General features: G+C 33.7%; 1 protein-coding gene across 6 annotated transcripts in view; it reads right to left on the bottom strand.

Annotated features, from left to right (window-relative positions):
* Window positions 1-5,365, bottom strand: part of Ssdp (Sequence-specific single-stranded DNA-binding protein) — a 701,465-nt gene extending 696,100 nt beyond the window's left edge. For 4 of the 6 annotated variants that reach the window (XM_069837787.1, XM_069837789.1, XM_069837790.1 and 1 more), the window contains exons 1-3: window positions 5,170-5,364; window positions 4,046-4,118; window positions 3,100-3,161 (exon numbers count right to left, since the gene is read on the bottom strand). In XM_069837787.1, the coding sequence (XP_069693888.1) occupies window positions 3,100-3,161; window positions 4,046-4,118; window positions 5,170-5,225 (191 nt within the window). In that variant the 5' untranslated portion in view covers window positions 5,226-5,364. Of the gene's footprint in view, window positions 1-3,099; window positions 3,162-4,045; window positions 4,119-5,169 lie in introns of all 6 variants that reach the window. The other 2 variants (XM_069837788.1, XM_069837791.1) reach the window with 1 other exon arrangement.
* Window positions 5,366-16,762: the final 11,397 nt, after the last annotated feature.

The raw sequence follows: 16,762 nt of genomic DNA, 5'->3' as shown, positions 1-16,762 counted from the left end.
CATAACTTCCATAGAGTTTCCTAATAAATTGTCCATTCTAATTCTAAGGAACTGCATATCACAATGATGAGTTCAGGCACACGAAACCTCCTGCGACATATAAAATAAACAAATGAACGTCTACAAAATCCCGAGCATGGACAGAAAGGAACATCGAAAACAAGAGGAATACGGTGCTTTGTGTAGGCCAAGCAATAGCTCTACGCTCGTAGGATCTATGTACTCGGAAGTGTTACACACAAGGATGAAATGAATTGATTTTATCTGATATTAATAAGAAAATGTGTGAGAGCGAATCTTTAATTCGCTAGTCTAACAAAACTATCAAATAAGTATAGCTCCTAATATTTAAGGGGCTGATGAATGAAATTTCTATTTTCTTCATTTTATTAAGCTATGTCTTTCATTTTCTGTGCACATATTCACGGTGTGACAGATAAAGATGTGGTGAGGTTTCATTTCTGCGAGTCATTTAGTTTCTGAGTTATTAAAATTATTTTAAAAATTGCTATTTCAAAATGAAATGTTTGGCTTAATTTTTCAGTAAAATGTTTGCATTTCATTTCGCAATACCAGTGGTATATTTAGAAAAACATCACGCGAAAACAGAGAATCTGCACTTAAGTTACGAGAACATACTGTACTATTTATACAAGATGTACCAAAATTATCCTCGAACATGTTGGTAAATTAGTTTTAACACATAAAACTGGTCCACCACTATGGAGTAACAGCATGCCTGTCCGCGAAACGAACGCGCCCGGGTTGAAATCCTGGTAGGGGCAAGTTATCTGGTTGAGGTTTTTTCTGAGGTTTTTCCTCAACCCGTTAAGAGAAAATGCTGGTAACTTTCGGCCCTGGGCCCTGGCCTCATTTCGCTACCATAATCACCTTCATCTCATTTAGACGCAGATAAACACAGCAGTCGATAAAAAGTAGTAAAGTAGCCAATTAAAATATACATAAAACTAATCATGTAAGTATAACCATGGATCTTACGTGAGCAATCAATATTTTTTAGCTCTCCTGAAAAATTTACAATTTGCACTTTCGCTAGTTTATAAAAAGAATGGACACTATCTTTACTACCAAAGGGGAAACAATTTTTATAACCACCGCATACCTAAAAATATACATTTTTCATTGTCACTATAAATATTTCATTTTTATTTTAAAAAGTATTCATTTAATCATAAAAACCATGCGCTATTTTGTTAATCACAGTGTACAGAATACGCAGTAAAAATTTCATGTTCTTAGCATCAAAACTGTAAGAGCCTTTACACTTGGGATCTGACGAAATATGGTGAAAAAAAAATGTGTGAGAAAACAACTTGTAAAATTTAAATGGAATTGAGTTCAAGAATGCAGTCATTTACATATTGCGTAATTTTTATGCTTTCGAGAGCCAGTATTGAAACTCGCTTAACATATAAAAAAGAGATTGCTCATTCATATTTTACAAGAAAACGAAAATGAGATTATTGACTGAAAATGACCAAAATTTTACCCGTCACTGCCCTTAAAAATCCCTGTATCCCGCAATATCATCCTTATACTTTACAACTCTTCCGACGCTGTACATTTTATAGCATCGAACGATTTCGTTGCGACAGCAGTATGAAGGTAAGTCTGGCAACCACCATGCGCAGCAGAGGATTAATTTCGCATCCCACTCTCTCGGTATGACAAGCAACCGCGGAAGTGGCCAACGTACCTGTCAGCTTGAGATCAAAGGCGCTTGCCACAAAGCCGTGGGATTCTCTGCCGATCAACCTACCGATAATACGTTCCATATATTAACATTTCTCCTGTCAGAACTTCACGTGTCGGAGTGTTGTGAATTTCAGCAGTTCATTTTTATTGTTAGGCAAAAAACCGACCTCATCCATCATGGATCTAATTTGCAAACACGGATATATTCATTAAAAAGTCCTTCACATTATTATAAAAATAAATGTAATTTATAAATAAAACCAGAAAATGCGAATGAGTCATATACTGTTCCTGGAAGACTTCGGAGAGTTCCTGAGACGAGAAGCAAGAACCACGGGAATTCGTACTGAACTCAGGAAACTTACTATAATGTTCTTTAATACAAGACAACACAATCCAGTCATTAACTAACCGATGTCAAAATTCAAGATACTTGCACTTAGGAGATCATGTCGAAGGAGTGCATTTATTCGTCAAATTTCACGAACCGTGGAACTGACTTATATTCTCAAACTCCAGAATAAAGTATGAGGTACACATTCAATAACATACTTATCATAGTCAATTTTACGGTTGATCTCCTTCCTGAAAACCATCGGATCTCTAAGTACCTTTTCTCATTAGAGAACAATTCTGGACTTGTGTGCTATCATATGAACTCGCAAAATGAAGACAGACATTTAATTTTCCAATTTATTTTTCGGAGAAGAAAATCAGTGCAACATTTTTAGCTTCATAAATTGATTTTCATTACTCAAAATCATTTTATCTCTAAATGAAATTCTTAATAAAGATTTACGTCTGTAGCAGCCAAGTCCAAACTGAATTTCATTAAACATTACAAACACAATATTGTTAAAATGAGGTATAGCCTATATATTTATACCCTACTCTTGCGATAACACCACATTAGCTTTAGAGGATACCGTAAATAATTCTTGCATCTAATTACAAATAAAGATTCAAATTTTATGTTTTGTTTCTCATACATATGAAGAATACAGAATGAAGCAAGGTTTATGAGAGCTATTAGGGAAATCCTAAAAAAAAATTTTGATGACAAATGCTCAATTACTTACAATCCCGTGGGAGTCTTAAAGTGTATTATCTCCCATGTGAGATTGTGCCCATTCTTGAGTTTGTTTTTGGACTCAAGGCTAAATAGTCATCCCTACGTTCCTCCTCACATTCAATTTGCTCTTAATTAAGATTTTCTTTCCTCTACACGCATATTCATTCACTTGAAACTTGAAGATCTGGACACGAACAGAGAATCGGTGCTTGCCAAACTATTCCATCTCGAACTTAAGAACTACAATATACGCCATCATGCAAACTTAAAGGATATTAGTTCCCTAACAAAGAAAATAATTGTTTACTTACCACCACCAGGAATGCAGGAACCCCGGAGGTTCTCCTAATGTTATGTTCTTCTCCCATCTTATCTGAAAAATGGAAGAGGAGCGATTAAGTGTGGTCTATGAGTTGTAGTTACTATTTTGTAATGAACACTACACTAAATTTATCCGAACACATGCAATTTTACTTAAACTAAAAATGTTTATTAAAAATACTTTCTACTAAAACTAGTTTTATTCAATTTCTCATCAATTAAATGTTGATGCCGCGAAAGTTTGTTCCTCTAAAAATGTTGCCTAGTTGCGGCAGTTCAGTGGTCGTCCCTCCCTTCCCCACTTTTAAGCGAGAACACGGCGTCCCACGCTAAACCCAGTATTGATTTTTGTAGAGGCTTCAACCCCTACCACCACCACCCTACTTCACCCCCTTTCACTCGACATCGCAACGCCTAACAGTTCACTGATATTCAGAGCTACAACAGTCTTGTTATCATTCATTTTCCCTTAAAAATTTGTACTTTACGCTTTTCCCAAATTTGAAAATATTTATCAGAAAGTATTAAAAGCTAATTCAGTTAATATTTTTTCGCATTTTACGGCATAGTTCCGCATCCAATATGAACCCAGTACTATGCTTCTCCATCAAATTAGAAGCACATGCAAAAATTGTTTAGTGGGCTGGGGTTCTGCAGCCATAGGATGAGTTAAGATTGTTAGCATATCGAATATGAATGAGACTAATGTGCGGAATATGTAAATTCTATTTACAAGCGTATTTCTAGATTTCGATGTCATGCACAATTTAATTTACAATCTAAATGATACTACATCATACATCTTATTAATAAATCATGCATTGGCGTACACATGGCATGGATGCCTTGTTGTTAGTATTTGATTATTATTTGTCAAATTAACTAAATGAGGCAAAATGTAACCATATGTACGCTAAATATAAAGCATCAACATACCTCTGACAGAAATGTTTGTGCAGCTTTTTGAGCTCCTACGTGCAATAAATATTCGTACACGTATAACGCTAACCTAGAAGAAAACAATGAAATTAATATATATTTTCTTAAAATTACAATATTGTACACTAAATTACCACAATATGAACTCAGTTTCAAAATTCTTCACACAAACATATACTCGCTGTCACTTTTCCCTACAATTTTTGATTCCACAAAGGTACAGAGGCATTTAACGATTCAGTTTCAACGAAAACAGAAGTACTGTACACGTTTCACAAAAAAAAAATGTAATTTTAAGTTGTGTTGTACATTCAGAATATTCACACTACAGAAGTATGAAACCATCTTTGGATAATGCACTTCCATTTGTAAATAACGAACTCAGCATGTAAATCTTCCCACAAATATAACACCCTCACAACAATCGCCACACATGTTTACGTTTTGATGACCACAGAGAGAAATAATGAGATAACACTTTGTTCACATTACTACGCAGAGAGAATCGACACACTTGAAACTTAAAGGCCTCGTGTTAAATCACACACTGTGGTTTTGTCCAAAATGGAAATCAGACAAGAGCATGTTCCTAGTTATAGAAAAAATTCTAGTGTACACGTAACAAGCGAAATGTTTATGTAATTATAAACCACTAAGATGAGTTCGAAATTAGATGGCAGGGCCACAGATACACACACAGTAGTCGTAATGTTATTGGAGTATCACATAACACTAGCACATGTAGTGTTTGTGTTTACAATGCAATGTAAACAATAGCACCATGCCGACATAGTCACAACCGTACAACGTGGGTGAACAGATAAGGTTTTATAGTATAACACTAATAACATATTTTCACACATTACAAGCGATGAATGTGTTAATATTACAAGAATTAAAATACATTTTTGACACACGTTGCGTAACGACTAGAACGCCATCTTGGGGATCACATAAAATACCACACTACGGCCACATTCACAGAGAAGACACCGAAATCGACAAACGCGTCGCATAGCGTCACTTCACTTTCTTATTTTTTTTTCAATTTTCACCAAATTTCTAAACAGTAAGTAACATTCACTCATTTGTAAAACACTAATATCACGCTGTATACTTACTTTTCACGTGCTTGAGCATCTGAAGGTACCGTTGAACCTTTCCCCTTCGCGTACATATTGTAGACTTCAACTGTCACGCACCTGTCAGACTACCAAGGCCGTCAGTGACCCCGTGACCATGGCAACGTCAAGGGACCTGTCAAACGCGGACTGCTGATTGGCTCTGCTGCTCATTTGGCAGTAGAGAACCTCACTACTATGGTTTGCGTAAGCAAGCAAGATAGACGATCTCCTGCTATTGGTTGAACCATTATAGAGCCCGGCTATTCCACTTACTGCTCCCTCCCCACATACATGTGCATGATATCTGTTTAGATTACCTGTTTCTACATTGCCATATTTCTAATAGGATTAAGAATTCTATATTTCATAATAATATTCGCCTTTGTCTGAACATTCTCTCTGTCATAAGAAATCATAAACAATTAATATTTGTAAGCATGTGCGGGGATTAATATCCAGAAGGGGTGTGGCGCAGCAGATAGGAACAGCACGGTGGAGAGCTTGAGGCGCCCGACCAGGGTTTACTGCTACACCAGAAGTCAATATCACAGATTTTGTCCCAAACTATGCTACGCGGTTTTAATTTTTGTAGATCTCGTAACAGAAAATTAATGCATACTGTTGAGAATTAATCAGTTATTCAGGTAAAATGAAGCAATAATTAAACGAAAAAATATGAAACGAATTCAACTTGTTTTTATGCTGCAAAAATTTGATTTTGATTTTTTTTTTGTGTAAGGAAATGAGTTACAAAAAATTTAATGTAAAAAAAATTTGATTATCTATCCGTCCACAATTTTTATATATAAAAATTTTGCTTTATATTATTAATAAATGTTCGTAACTGTTGAATTAATATAATTGCAACACAGATACAATAAAATATCAAACGAAAATAATACAAAGTTATCGAAGCAAATACGAGGAATTGTTCCAAATTTCAGTTACTTAAGAACCACTTCAAATGAAGAAATATGTTTCCTGAAATGATTTTCTATTACCCATAGTATGTCTCAACATTTCCTGGATTCAAAATTCAACCAGCATGAACCAAGAATATATTTTTTCTAGATCACAAATTTGTCCATTTCATTAATAATATTTCTGACCATATTCTTCGGTTTCATTCCAGTAAAGCTCAAATTTAGACTTCTTTCAATTTTGGTAGCATGATTTGAAGTATACAATACAATAGAAAAGTACTTTAGTGAAAAACTCTACTCTCTTTAATAGGTCGTACATTTCACAATTTAATAACACTAACCAGTGGCGTACGAAGAATATTGTCAAGGGAAGGTTATTATTAAAATTGTTTACAATTTATCTTATCGGTGTTTTAAATATATTATTATTATTATTATTATTATTATTATTATTATTATTATTATACGGTATATTTATTAATAATATACTATGTTCTAATAGAGCACATTCATGAATATCCTTATAAAATCTTTAAAAAGTAACTTTTTCACACCCATCCAATTTTTAACAAGTTTTAAATTGTGTTTAATTATATATATTAAAAATGCTTGTTTGTATGTATATATATATAGTCAACAGTTATTTGCATATGATAGGTACGACACTACTTTACATAACAGGAAAATCCATGGAAACAATGAAATATATTGAAATAAATGTAATTATTAAACATAAAAATGGAACATGGAACTCACCCAGAATGAAGAATGAAGCTGGCATGATGAATATATTAAAAAAGAGGTAGGAGGACTATGCCTTATATCGATGTAGATTTTTTACTCCAACAGTGAAATACATGCTTCGTTTCCGTAGTACCCGAAGATGTAAAGAACTTTAATTAATGGGCTTATTTTAAATTGCGCTTGCTTTAATTTATGATGCTACCTTTATTTAAGATGCTTGTTTTAATTCAGGTTTCCATGTCTGATTATTATTATTATTATTATTATTATTATTATTATTATTATTAACTGTAATTATTGAGTGATATTAGCTACCACTGCCACCGTGTGTTTACCCATTTGCAGTGTGACTACACACACACGTACTACCTTATGATACCTCCAAAGAAACTGATTTTATAAATTCCAAATTGTCTAAAAGAGCTGTAAAATTGCAGAAAATCATCACAATTGATGTTGAGTTATATTTTCATTATTTCTCAATATTCTATGCAATTCAAGACGTATTCTTCAACAATAACTTTATTATATTATATTACAATTTTCGTAATTTTTTTTTTTTTTTTTTTTTTTTGGTGAGTACACCGAGTTTGCGTTCAATTAAATATTCTACTCTCGTTCGAAATGTCTTCGGAGGATGCGTCAAAACTTTTAAGGAAAGTTTCTTCAGTCGCTTTAAGAACAAATAGGCTACACGTCGAATCGAATTTGAACAGTCAGGGAGACAGAAACTAAATAAGTTATAGCAAGTTTAGTTTACAACTGAAGCAAAGTATTACGTAAAAAAGAAATCATAGTAATTGTTGAAGGTGTTCTCCTTGAGATTCTGTGTGCTTCTCAGCACCGAGCAATAGTGAATGGGAGTTGCAACAGCGGTGGTGTGGTCCTCAACCACAGAAGCATAAAAACGATCGTTACTCTTGCCAACTTTACCGTTCAAATTTTGGCGCCAAATTTTGCACACGAGATTTGGCGAATCCGGCGGCCAAATTCAGAATGTTACAGTATTGCCAAAGATCTAATAAACATAATACAGTGACTAAATTTCATAAATATTCATTAGCTCTTCATTACCTTCTAAAGCGACTGAGTAGCGTCGAACAATTTTCTTCCATCATTTCGCCCTTAAATTTGCAGACAAGAATAATTTTAGATTGCTATTTTCATAGCACTGAAGCTACAATTACATAACATAGCTTACAACATCTTTCCTGTCAGTCTGGATGGCACAGTCGGTAGAGTGCTGACCTTCTGTGCCCGAGGTTGCGGGTTCGATCCCGGGCCAGGTCGATGGCCTTCAAGTGTGCTTAAATGCTACAAGTTCATGTCAGTAGATTTACTGGCATGTAAAAGAACCGGCATACCGACGACGCTGATACAACCTCGGCAGTTGCGAGCGTCGTTAAATAAAACATAATTTAAACACCTTTCCTTATTCATGCATGCACCCTTCTTTTTTTTAGTGTGTTATTTTATGACGCTGTATTAACATCTCAGGTTATTTATCGTCTGTGCATGTATCTGTAACACCAATTTTCATCTTCCATAAACATTAGTCGTCAACAAATTTGTCACGTGAAATGAAGAAATACCGAATAAAATTTGGCTGAAAAAATCTCATATTGTTCTCCGTTGCCTGCAGAAATGATTTCTTTAATCTGGAGTTTTATAACTGTAGGGTAACTACTAGGGTTACATTAAGTAATCAGTCTAAATAAAGGGAACATGAATTTTCACGCCGAAGAATTTTTTTTTTCACTTCTTGTTTCTATTATTAATAAGTGTAAAATGTATTTTATTCGGAATATTGAAAATGTTCGCACTGGCGTGTCTGAAACAAGCTGACAGCCGCAGAAATAAATGTCACCCATTCGTTAATAGACTATTCTATCTACCAATTGTTTCAAAATTTATCTGTAAATTCATGTGCCCATAGGTTTCTCAAAACCTGGTTCTCTACAAGATGAATGCGCAGTTCTTTCTTTATAATTGATTCAATTTATTTGATTTGGATTTACTGTTAATTTTTACTTGATTTTAAAATGGTTAGCTTGAAGGAAAGCTTAATATGTACAAAACATACATTTTTGCACTTCGTGTTGATAACACGACGATAAGACGAGGCCACACATTCATTCCAGAGAGAGGTCGCAGGTTATCAGAAAGAGAAAGAGAAAGCTTTACATGACATGCTTACGAGCGATGGTGAGAACTACGATTACGATGGGGAGGGGTTACTCATTGTGTGTTGTGAAAGATAATTTTGTTGTGTATAAATAGATGATTCTACAACCTCTTCATATGAAAAGATACTTACCGGTTTTTCATGAAGTAAAAACACATACTGTAGAACTTGATAGAAATAAGTACATAAATCTTTGTATTATATCATTGGGAAATAGTGGCACTCTGATTATCTCTGATTGTTCATTACTTCAAACTGCCATAGCTTAAAGCTCTTCGAAGTTCCACAGTCAACAATGAGACATCTCTGTAAATCCTGCTGCCTATGGAATCTCGCGACCTTCCAAATTCTAACTGGATCATTATCTATTATAAACGCTATTTTGATACACTGCATACTGTTTTACTGAGCAAGAATAAAACTAAACTTGACTGATTTATTATCTTGTATCAGAACACGATCCGTAGACTCGAGAAACGATTACATTTAGTGAAAAATGGGGAATTAGTATTTTCTATAGCTCGTCTTTATTTTTAATGTCCCATGACTGATACCAGAAGAAATTTGTGCATAAAGCTTCTTAATCACTAGATAAGAATTAATTTCAATAAATAATAATAATAATAATAATAATAATAATAATAATAATAATAATAATAATAATAATAATAATATATGGATCATATAAGGATACAAAAAGAAAGGCAGAAAATAGGAAATATTGGAGAAAGCTGGGTTTGCAGTGAAAGACTTGCCCTTGGCCAGAACACTGAATAAATAATAATAATAATAATAATAATAATAATAATAATAATAATAATAATAATGGTAATGATAGTGATATAATAATAGTGATGGTAATAAAAATAATAGTAGTAATAGTAAAAGTAATAATTATAATAAAAATAACCATAATGCCGGTAACAATAATAATAAGAATAATGGTAATAAATAAAATCCAGTACTAGCGGTCGTCTCTGAGTAACTTATCTACTTCTTAACGAAAATTTCAAGACATGCCAACAACTATTATTTAAGAGTATGTGTCTCTCCTAGAGGTCTTTGACGTGCTGGTCAGTAAAATATTCCACATTGCATTCCTGTAGCAATAGAAACCCACTCTCAGTGTAGCAAATTTAATTATTGCTGCTTTATTGCACGTTCCCTTTCAGCTGCGTGTTTCTTATTCTTTTAAGTATTGATATGAGATGTATACATGATAATATATAACTCTTTGAAACACATAAAATAATAAATATGCTGTATACAGGGCCTACTGTATTTATGTTTCGCCTTTTATTTACGATCGTACACAAACATATAAATGAAGAAATAAAACTTTTTTTATTTCTCTTTCTTCGAAGGTACAGTATTTGTTATTTGTTTTTGTCACAGTGCACCAACATGCGTTTCTATGTTACACATACAGTACATTACAAAAGTATTACAAGAAACATGTTAACTTCTTAATTTGTAATTCGAGTACATTGTTTACGGTATTGCTGCATCTCGCCCTCTATGTAGGCCTGCATCTCAAGGACGATTTCTTTGTAGATTAAATACCAGATTGATTATTATGAATTGAATCGATGTAACAGTAATCAGCAGAGACCGGAAATTTGGCAGAATGTCTTTTTAAATGTGTTAAATCTATCTTCATTTTGTGATTGAAACTTCTAATCCGAGAAATAAGAAGATTGGTATTGGACCGGGAGAGATATAAGAAATGAGTGGAGGACCTGACGCTGCAAGGCATAAGGGATAGACGAAGAAGAAGAAGAAGAAGAAGAAGAAGAAGAAGAAGAAGAAGAAAAAGAAGATTGAAACGTCACAGTTCCATATTGCCCTTTTCTGCCTTTTTAATATAAATGCCTAATTTACAAAATAAATGCTTTTTTGCCTTTATTTGATTATTTATCTATTATGTATTAATTTATTGTTAAAATTGCCTACATGTATATTTTAATTTATTTCTATAACCGCTACAATGAAAGTGACTTCACTGAATGTATATTATTGTCTTTCAGTCAATTCATATTCTCTTTGTAACAATGAGTGCTGATGTGCAAAAATGTATAAGAGTAAGCGTTTTAATTATCGTTTGTGTTTATTTGACAATGCAACAATGAGTACGGGTCTAATGTTATTTTTAACGGTTATTTTTCTTCCAGTTTTCATTGCGACGTTGTTGTAGCTAGCTAAATATTTCATATCGCAACATATCAGTAGGCCTACAGCCAAACACAAAAGTGCACTTTCCAAGGCTACTGGGAAGAAGATTTCTTTGATTCCAACAGTAAATTGCAACATCGTGTCGAAAATCTCAATTCGGAATCGACTTATGTAAAGCTTTTCTTGCTGCCGAAATCCGTTTGTGGAAAGTGCAAGGTTGTGGGTCTAGTGCAAGGTTTTTGTAATTGCCTTTTATTGAGTACTTTAGCTATTTATAATGCCATTTTGCCTGCCTATTTTAGATATTTATGATGCCTTTTTGCCTGCCTATTTTAATGATTCATAATGCCTAAACTTCCGGTCTCTGGTAATCAGTAAATCAGTTCTCCGCTGTGGAGCAACAGTTAGCAAGTCTGATCGTGAAAAAAGCGGTCATGGGTTCAAATGCTGATTGAGACAAGTTACCTGGTTGATGATTTTTCTGGGGTTTTCCGTCAAGTCAGAGCGTTTAGCGTCTTCTACCCGCTCTGGTCAAGTCGTTAATAGCAAACACTGGGTAGCTTACGGCGCTCGACTCTGGACACACTTTGCTGGAATTATCACCTTCATTTTACTCAGGCTCAGACGCTAGATAAGCACAGCTGCTGATAAAAGACGGTATAATAATAATAATAATAATAATAATAATAATAATAATAATAATAATAATAATAATAATAATTAATAATAGTAATAATAATAAACCCGTCTTATCATACAACTTTACTTACTAAACATCAATGCCAAACAGTCTGCCTGTAATACAAATTTGAATTATTGTCCATTCTTACATGTTATGAATATCGTAATGGCATCATTATACTCAGGTAAATTATCTTCCGACACCTACTCAGCTGTTCGATCAAAATCTCGTTTCGGAAGTACATGTAGTGACAAATTTCTGGAGTGGACTTGTATACAGTATAACTTTACTATACATATATGGATTATTCATATTCTGCACGGTCAGCTATGCAAGGGCGGTGGAAGTGGCGGCGGCCGTGGCGGCGTCGTTGACGATGGCGGTGATGGTGGTGGAGGAGGGTTAACAGTTTGCGAAAGTTTCTCCTCTCCTATCGGCGCAAGCATACACACAACAGATTCCCCTCTCTTTCAACTCGGGTCTCAGAACAGCGTTGCCAACTTGTGTACAGGTATTATTCTCAGTAAAGCTTGCAATTTTAAATATATTTTTACTCCAAGTTGTCTCTGCATTTAGACTATGTGTATAAAAAGATTGATATTTGTTGTATTTTAGGTCTATACATAAATTTCGTGATTACAACAAATCTATACAGCCACATTATTAGTAGTTATCTCCAATTGTAACTTACGACACTTTAGAGTGGAATATTAAGGTAGTTTCCATCCGTAATATCCGTATTAAATACTGTGTTTACTTTACTTCAGTGAATGGATTCAATTTCTCCAGTTAAAAGCCAGAATATCGGTCTCATTTCTTTACGACTGCCATCTCCTTCACGTTACATTCACTTTCCTTGTATCACTTTTATGATGTTTATTCAGTTTTAGAACAAAAATATTTCGTGTTTAGATGAAAGAAAGTTTTAGAGTTCCGTTTCGACAACGGCAACGTAGTACATACTGTAGGCCTAAATGAGGACCTTGGCCGAACGAGACTCTGGGGCGTAGATCATGGGTTTTCTTCTTTCCAGGCGAAAGTTGTGAGGAGAGGGGATACTGCGACCCTCCCTCCCTTCAAAGTAGTGCGATGGCTGGAACCATTTATTCACAGTGTATAGTAAAGAATGAATCCCGAACACATCTCGCCAATGCAGCTGCTGTACTGTATGGTCAACGAAGGACTAGGTGGGAGGAGTCAACAGCGGTCGTAATGAAATCAACAATAACAGTAATGATAACTGTAACAGTAATAATAATAATAATAATAATAATAGTAATAATAATTTACTACATTTTATGAATATGTATCAATTCTTGTATTATATTACTATTATATTATTATTATTATTATTATTATTATTATTATTATTATTATTATTATTATTATTATGACTAGAGACGAGAATTTCATGCACTACAAAATCCCAAAATATGCATGCATTCATGCGCTATCAAATTATGAAATATGCACGATCAAGCGAAAAATACACTAAAATATGCACTTTCATTTTTGTTACGAATTTCTTATTTCACTTTACCTTTTTTTTTTGCACAGTTAACACCTAACAATATTTCTAAATTGGTTTCTGTGAGGTTCCTGGGTTTGTCAGTCAATTTGCTTTTGTAGGCAGAGAATGACTTCTCTACATCAAAATAAGTTATGGGTACAAACTTGAATGAACATTTTTCTGTTATTTTTTTTTTCTTTTCCTTCTTCAATCCCGATTCCTTAAGCTAAAATAAGGGACTTAAAAATCGAAAAACTGAGGTGTCCACTCAAAATCATTAAAACATGCATTTAAGCTGAATATAATGTATATTATAGGCATTATTAAGCTAAAAATTGCTTAAATATGCATTATGCATATTTTTATTCCCCAAAAGACCAAAACATCCAAATATGCACGGAAAATGTACACCTATTTGGAACCGGAAAGTAATGAAATGGATAAGTACTATGTTTGAGCTATGTCCTATGTTCCTATAAAAACATGCATTTGCATGGAATTCTCGTCTCTAATTATTACTATTATTCTTATTTTTATTATTGAAAAACCAAAGTTAGTTTATAATCATACATCGCATTTTTAGCCACTAAAAATTCCAATTTTAGGTGCCTAAAATAAGTTCAGAATAAAGCTCCAATTTAGTAAAATTAGGCATTATAGGCACATATGATCAAGGCTTCAAACCTATTTATTTCACTGAAATTATACACTAAAATACACAAAACATGGCACAAAGGAAAACTATATTTAAGAAATGGAGGCAGACAAATGTGTATTACATAAACAGAGATGCAAAAATTTAATATATTAAACAAATTAAATAATTATTAAACTTTTTAAGTTATTGGAATTCAGTTCCAGGCTCATTCTTTTACATAATTATCTGCACAGTACATCACCAGAAATTTTTCTAAATTCTCCACAGTTATCTTTGCCTTTTGTGAGAATCATTTTGAAAGCAGAAAAACTTATCTTACTGAAACAGATGTAAGAGGAGCAAATTTTAAATTACCTACAGTAGAAACACCAATATCTACTGGAAAATTAACATTTTCCCCCAATATCACTCCTGATGCTTTTTCCAAAAATGGAAATCCTACATTCTTATTTAGTACACTGTCCCACTTACTTTTAACTTTCTTCCCAAATTTCATCCAAAACACAATATACTCGTATGTTCACCTGGGCATTCTTTACTATCGCTATTTGGCTACAAAGAGATTGTTTTTTACGTTCTAATTTTATTGTTCAATGCTTGCAGGTATGAATGAAAAGTGTGATGTCATGTAGGCAGTATCTTTTTTCACTGATGGGTCCTACAGACACTCTTTCACTGCTTTCACACACGCTGCAGTATCGGATAATAATACTGCAATAATTGTGACCACTTCTTTAAAATACATAGACTGACTTAATCCATGTTGCCCATCGTGTTGTTACAAGCTAAGGTTGGAGTGAAATATCTGGTCATTTCTCTCTGAATATTGAAATCCTGGATGGAACGTTACAAAAACATTTTTTCATATTGGAAATGAACGAATTAACAAGAGGGAATTCGTTCCTGATTGTTTCAGAAACCCTGTGAAGGGCATGAGCTAAACAGTTACATGAATGATGTTAGGATAAAGTTTAAGAAGTGGAACTGCAGCAACCATGTATGAGACAGTATTAGTACAAAACAACAGAACTTTAGAATCATCTAGGCTATATTGCCAGAGTATAACGACTGTAGATCTTTGTTTACTAAATAAGGAATGGTTTGGCTATTCACTCTGGAAAGTTCCTTAACACATATAAGGTGTGGAATCAAAGGTTCATCACGGTCAAGAATCACCTATATCTTCCCGAATGGATGCTAAAATTTCACTTTACATTCTGTTTAAATAATGTTTTCTTAGGGTAGATTTAGAGGGGACATTTGGTTTGCAGTATTTTTGTAAAAACTCTCTTAAAACCGGATTTTCAATTGCATTTCATGGAATGTTGGCAGCGACAAACGCTCGGTTAAGTCTGCATATAAATTGCTGCTGAGGTTGGATGAAGTAGGCTGTGTCAGTAGAGTTTGTTTCGTTTGATTTTTCTGCTGAGCTTTTGTCTTATGTTCCGCTTCTTTCACATGCTGCCTCAGGTGGCACTTCTTTTCATGCGATATTTAAAAAGTGTAGAAGTTAACTGAATTAAAATCCTAAATGTTGTATTGCCGTATTTCTATCACAAACTGCGATTACTTGGTTCGAACAACCAAAATCTCAATACTTTAACTATCGAAATTTAAAAGCTTAAAGTGTAGTTGTCTTTAAAAGAATGTCACCTCAGCATAGCTCAGTCAGTGTATAAATTATTATTGTAGGCCTACTCATTAAAATATATTTCAACTATTGTTACATACCTGTTTGCTACAAATCTCGCAGAATATTATTTTTCCATCGAAAGTGAATTGTGGAAATTCTGTTAGCCATTGTCGGGTCAGCACAGATGTTGCACTTTTATCTTTCAGCATTAAACTGCACAGGATAACGTCCTACCACTTAAAACTTCTTAACACAAATAAGGAGAGGGAAAGAGGAACAGCTAACAGGCATTGAAACTAACCCTTATATAGCATTGTTGTTGAAATTCTATTTGACGAAAATACAACGTGTCATCCCTTGTTGAATTTTCTGGTAGTGTTAATACATGAAAAACAGAAGTTTAATGTTGCTTACATGTATAAACATGTAAGTAAACAGTGAAATAACGAAACTTTATTTGATTTAGGCATTTTAAGTCGAATATTAACGAATGAATAGGGTATTTCAAGAAGGGCCTAACTTTTTTTTCAGGGGAGACAAAAACTGTTTTCTTCGCAAACTACAGTGAAATCCCAAGGTGTGAAACTTGTACTGGAAAGATTATACATGCGTATACAAACATAGTTTCACAAAAATTGCACTTTATTAGAAATTACCACTTTTCTACAGACAATTGAAAGTTGTAGTAAGGCAGTTGTTGACCTATCTCATATTGAAAAAACATCTACGTTCTCAAACTTAACACAAACTACCTACTTTAACAGTCTGATTACGAAGTTTTGAGGTCAGAAATTCAACAATAAATATCATAGACCCTAATCAGATTCACTATCAGACCCACTGTCATGGGTCAATGCTTGTACTCTGTCAGATTTAAACTGTAAGTAATATGATTTATTTTTAACACATAAATACTGCGTAAGGTTCAAAACATCCCTCAGTTTTAGAACTTCCACAGGTAAGTCACTTATGTACATAAACAGTTCTGTGGTTATACTGTATGTTTGGTTTTACCATCTTAAACTCATCAGTGATGAATGCATTGAACATCATATGTGCCTTCATTGTAGTTTTGTGGTTCAA

Source organism: Periplaneta americana, chromosome 10 (genome assembly GCF_040183065.1).
Source record: "Periplaneta americana isolate PAMFEO1 chromosome 10, P.americana_PAMFEO1_priV1, whole genome shotgun sequence".
NCBI lineage: Eukaryota > Metazoa > Arthropoda > Insecta > Blattodea > Blattidae > Periplaneta > Periplaneta americana.
Note: the sequence above shows the minus strand (reverse complement) of the source record. Positions and strands in the feature narration are given on the sequence as shown.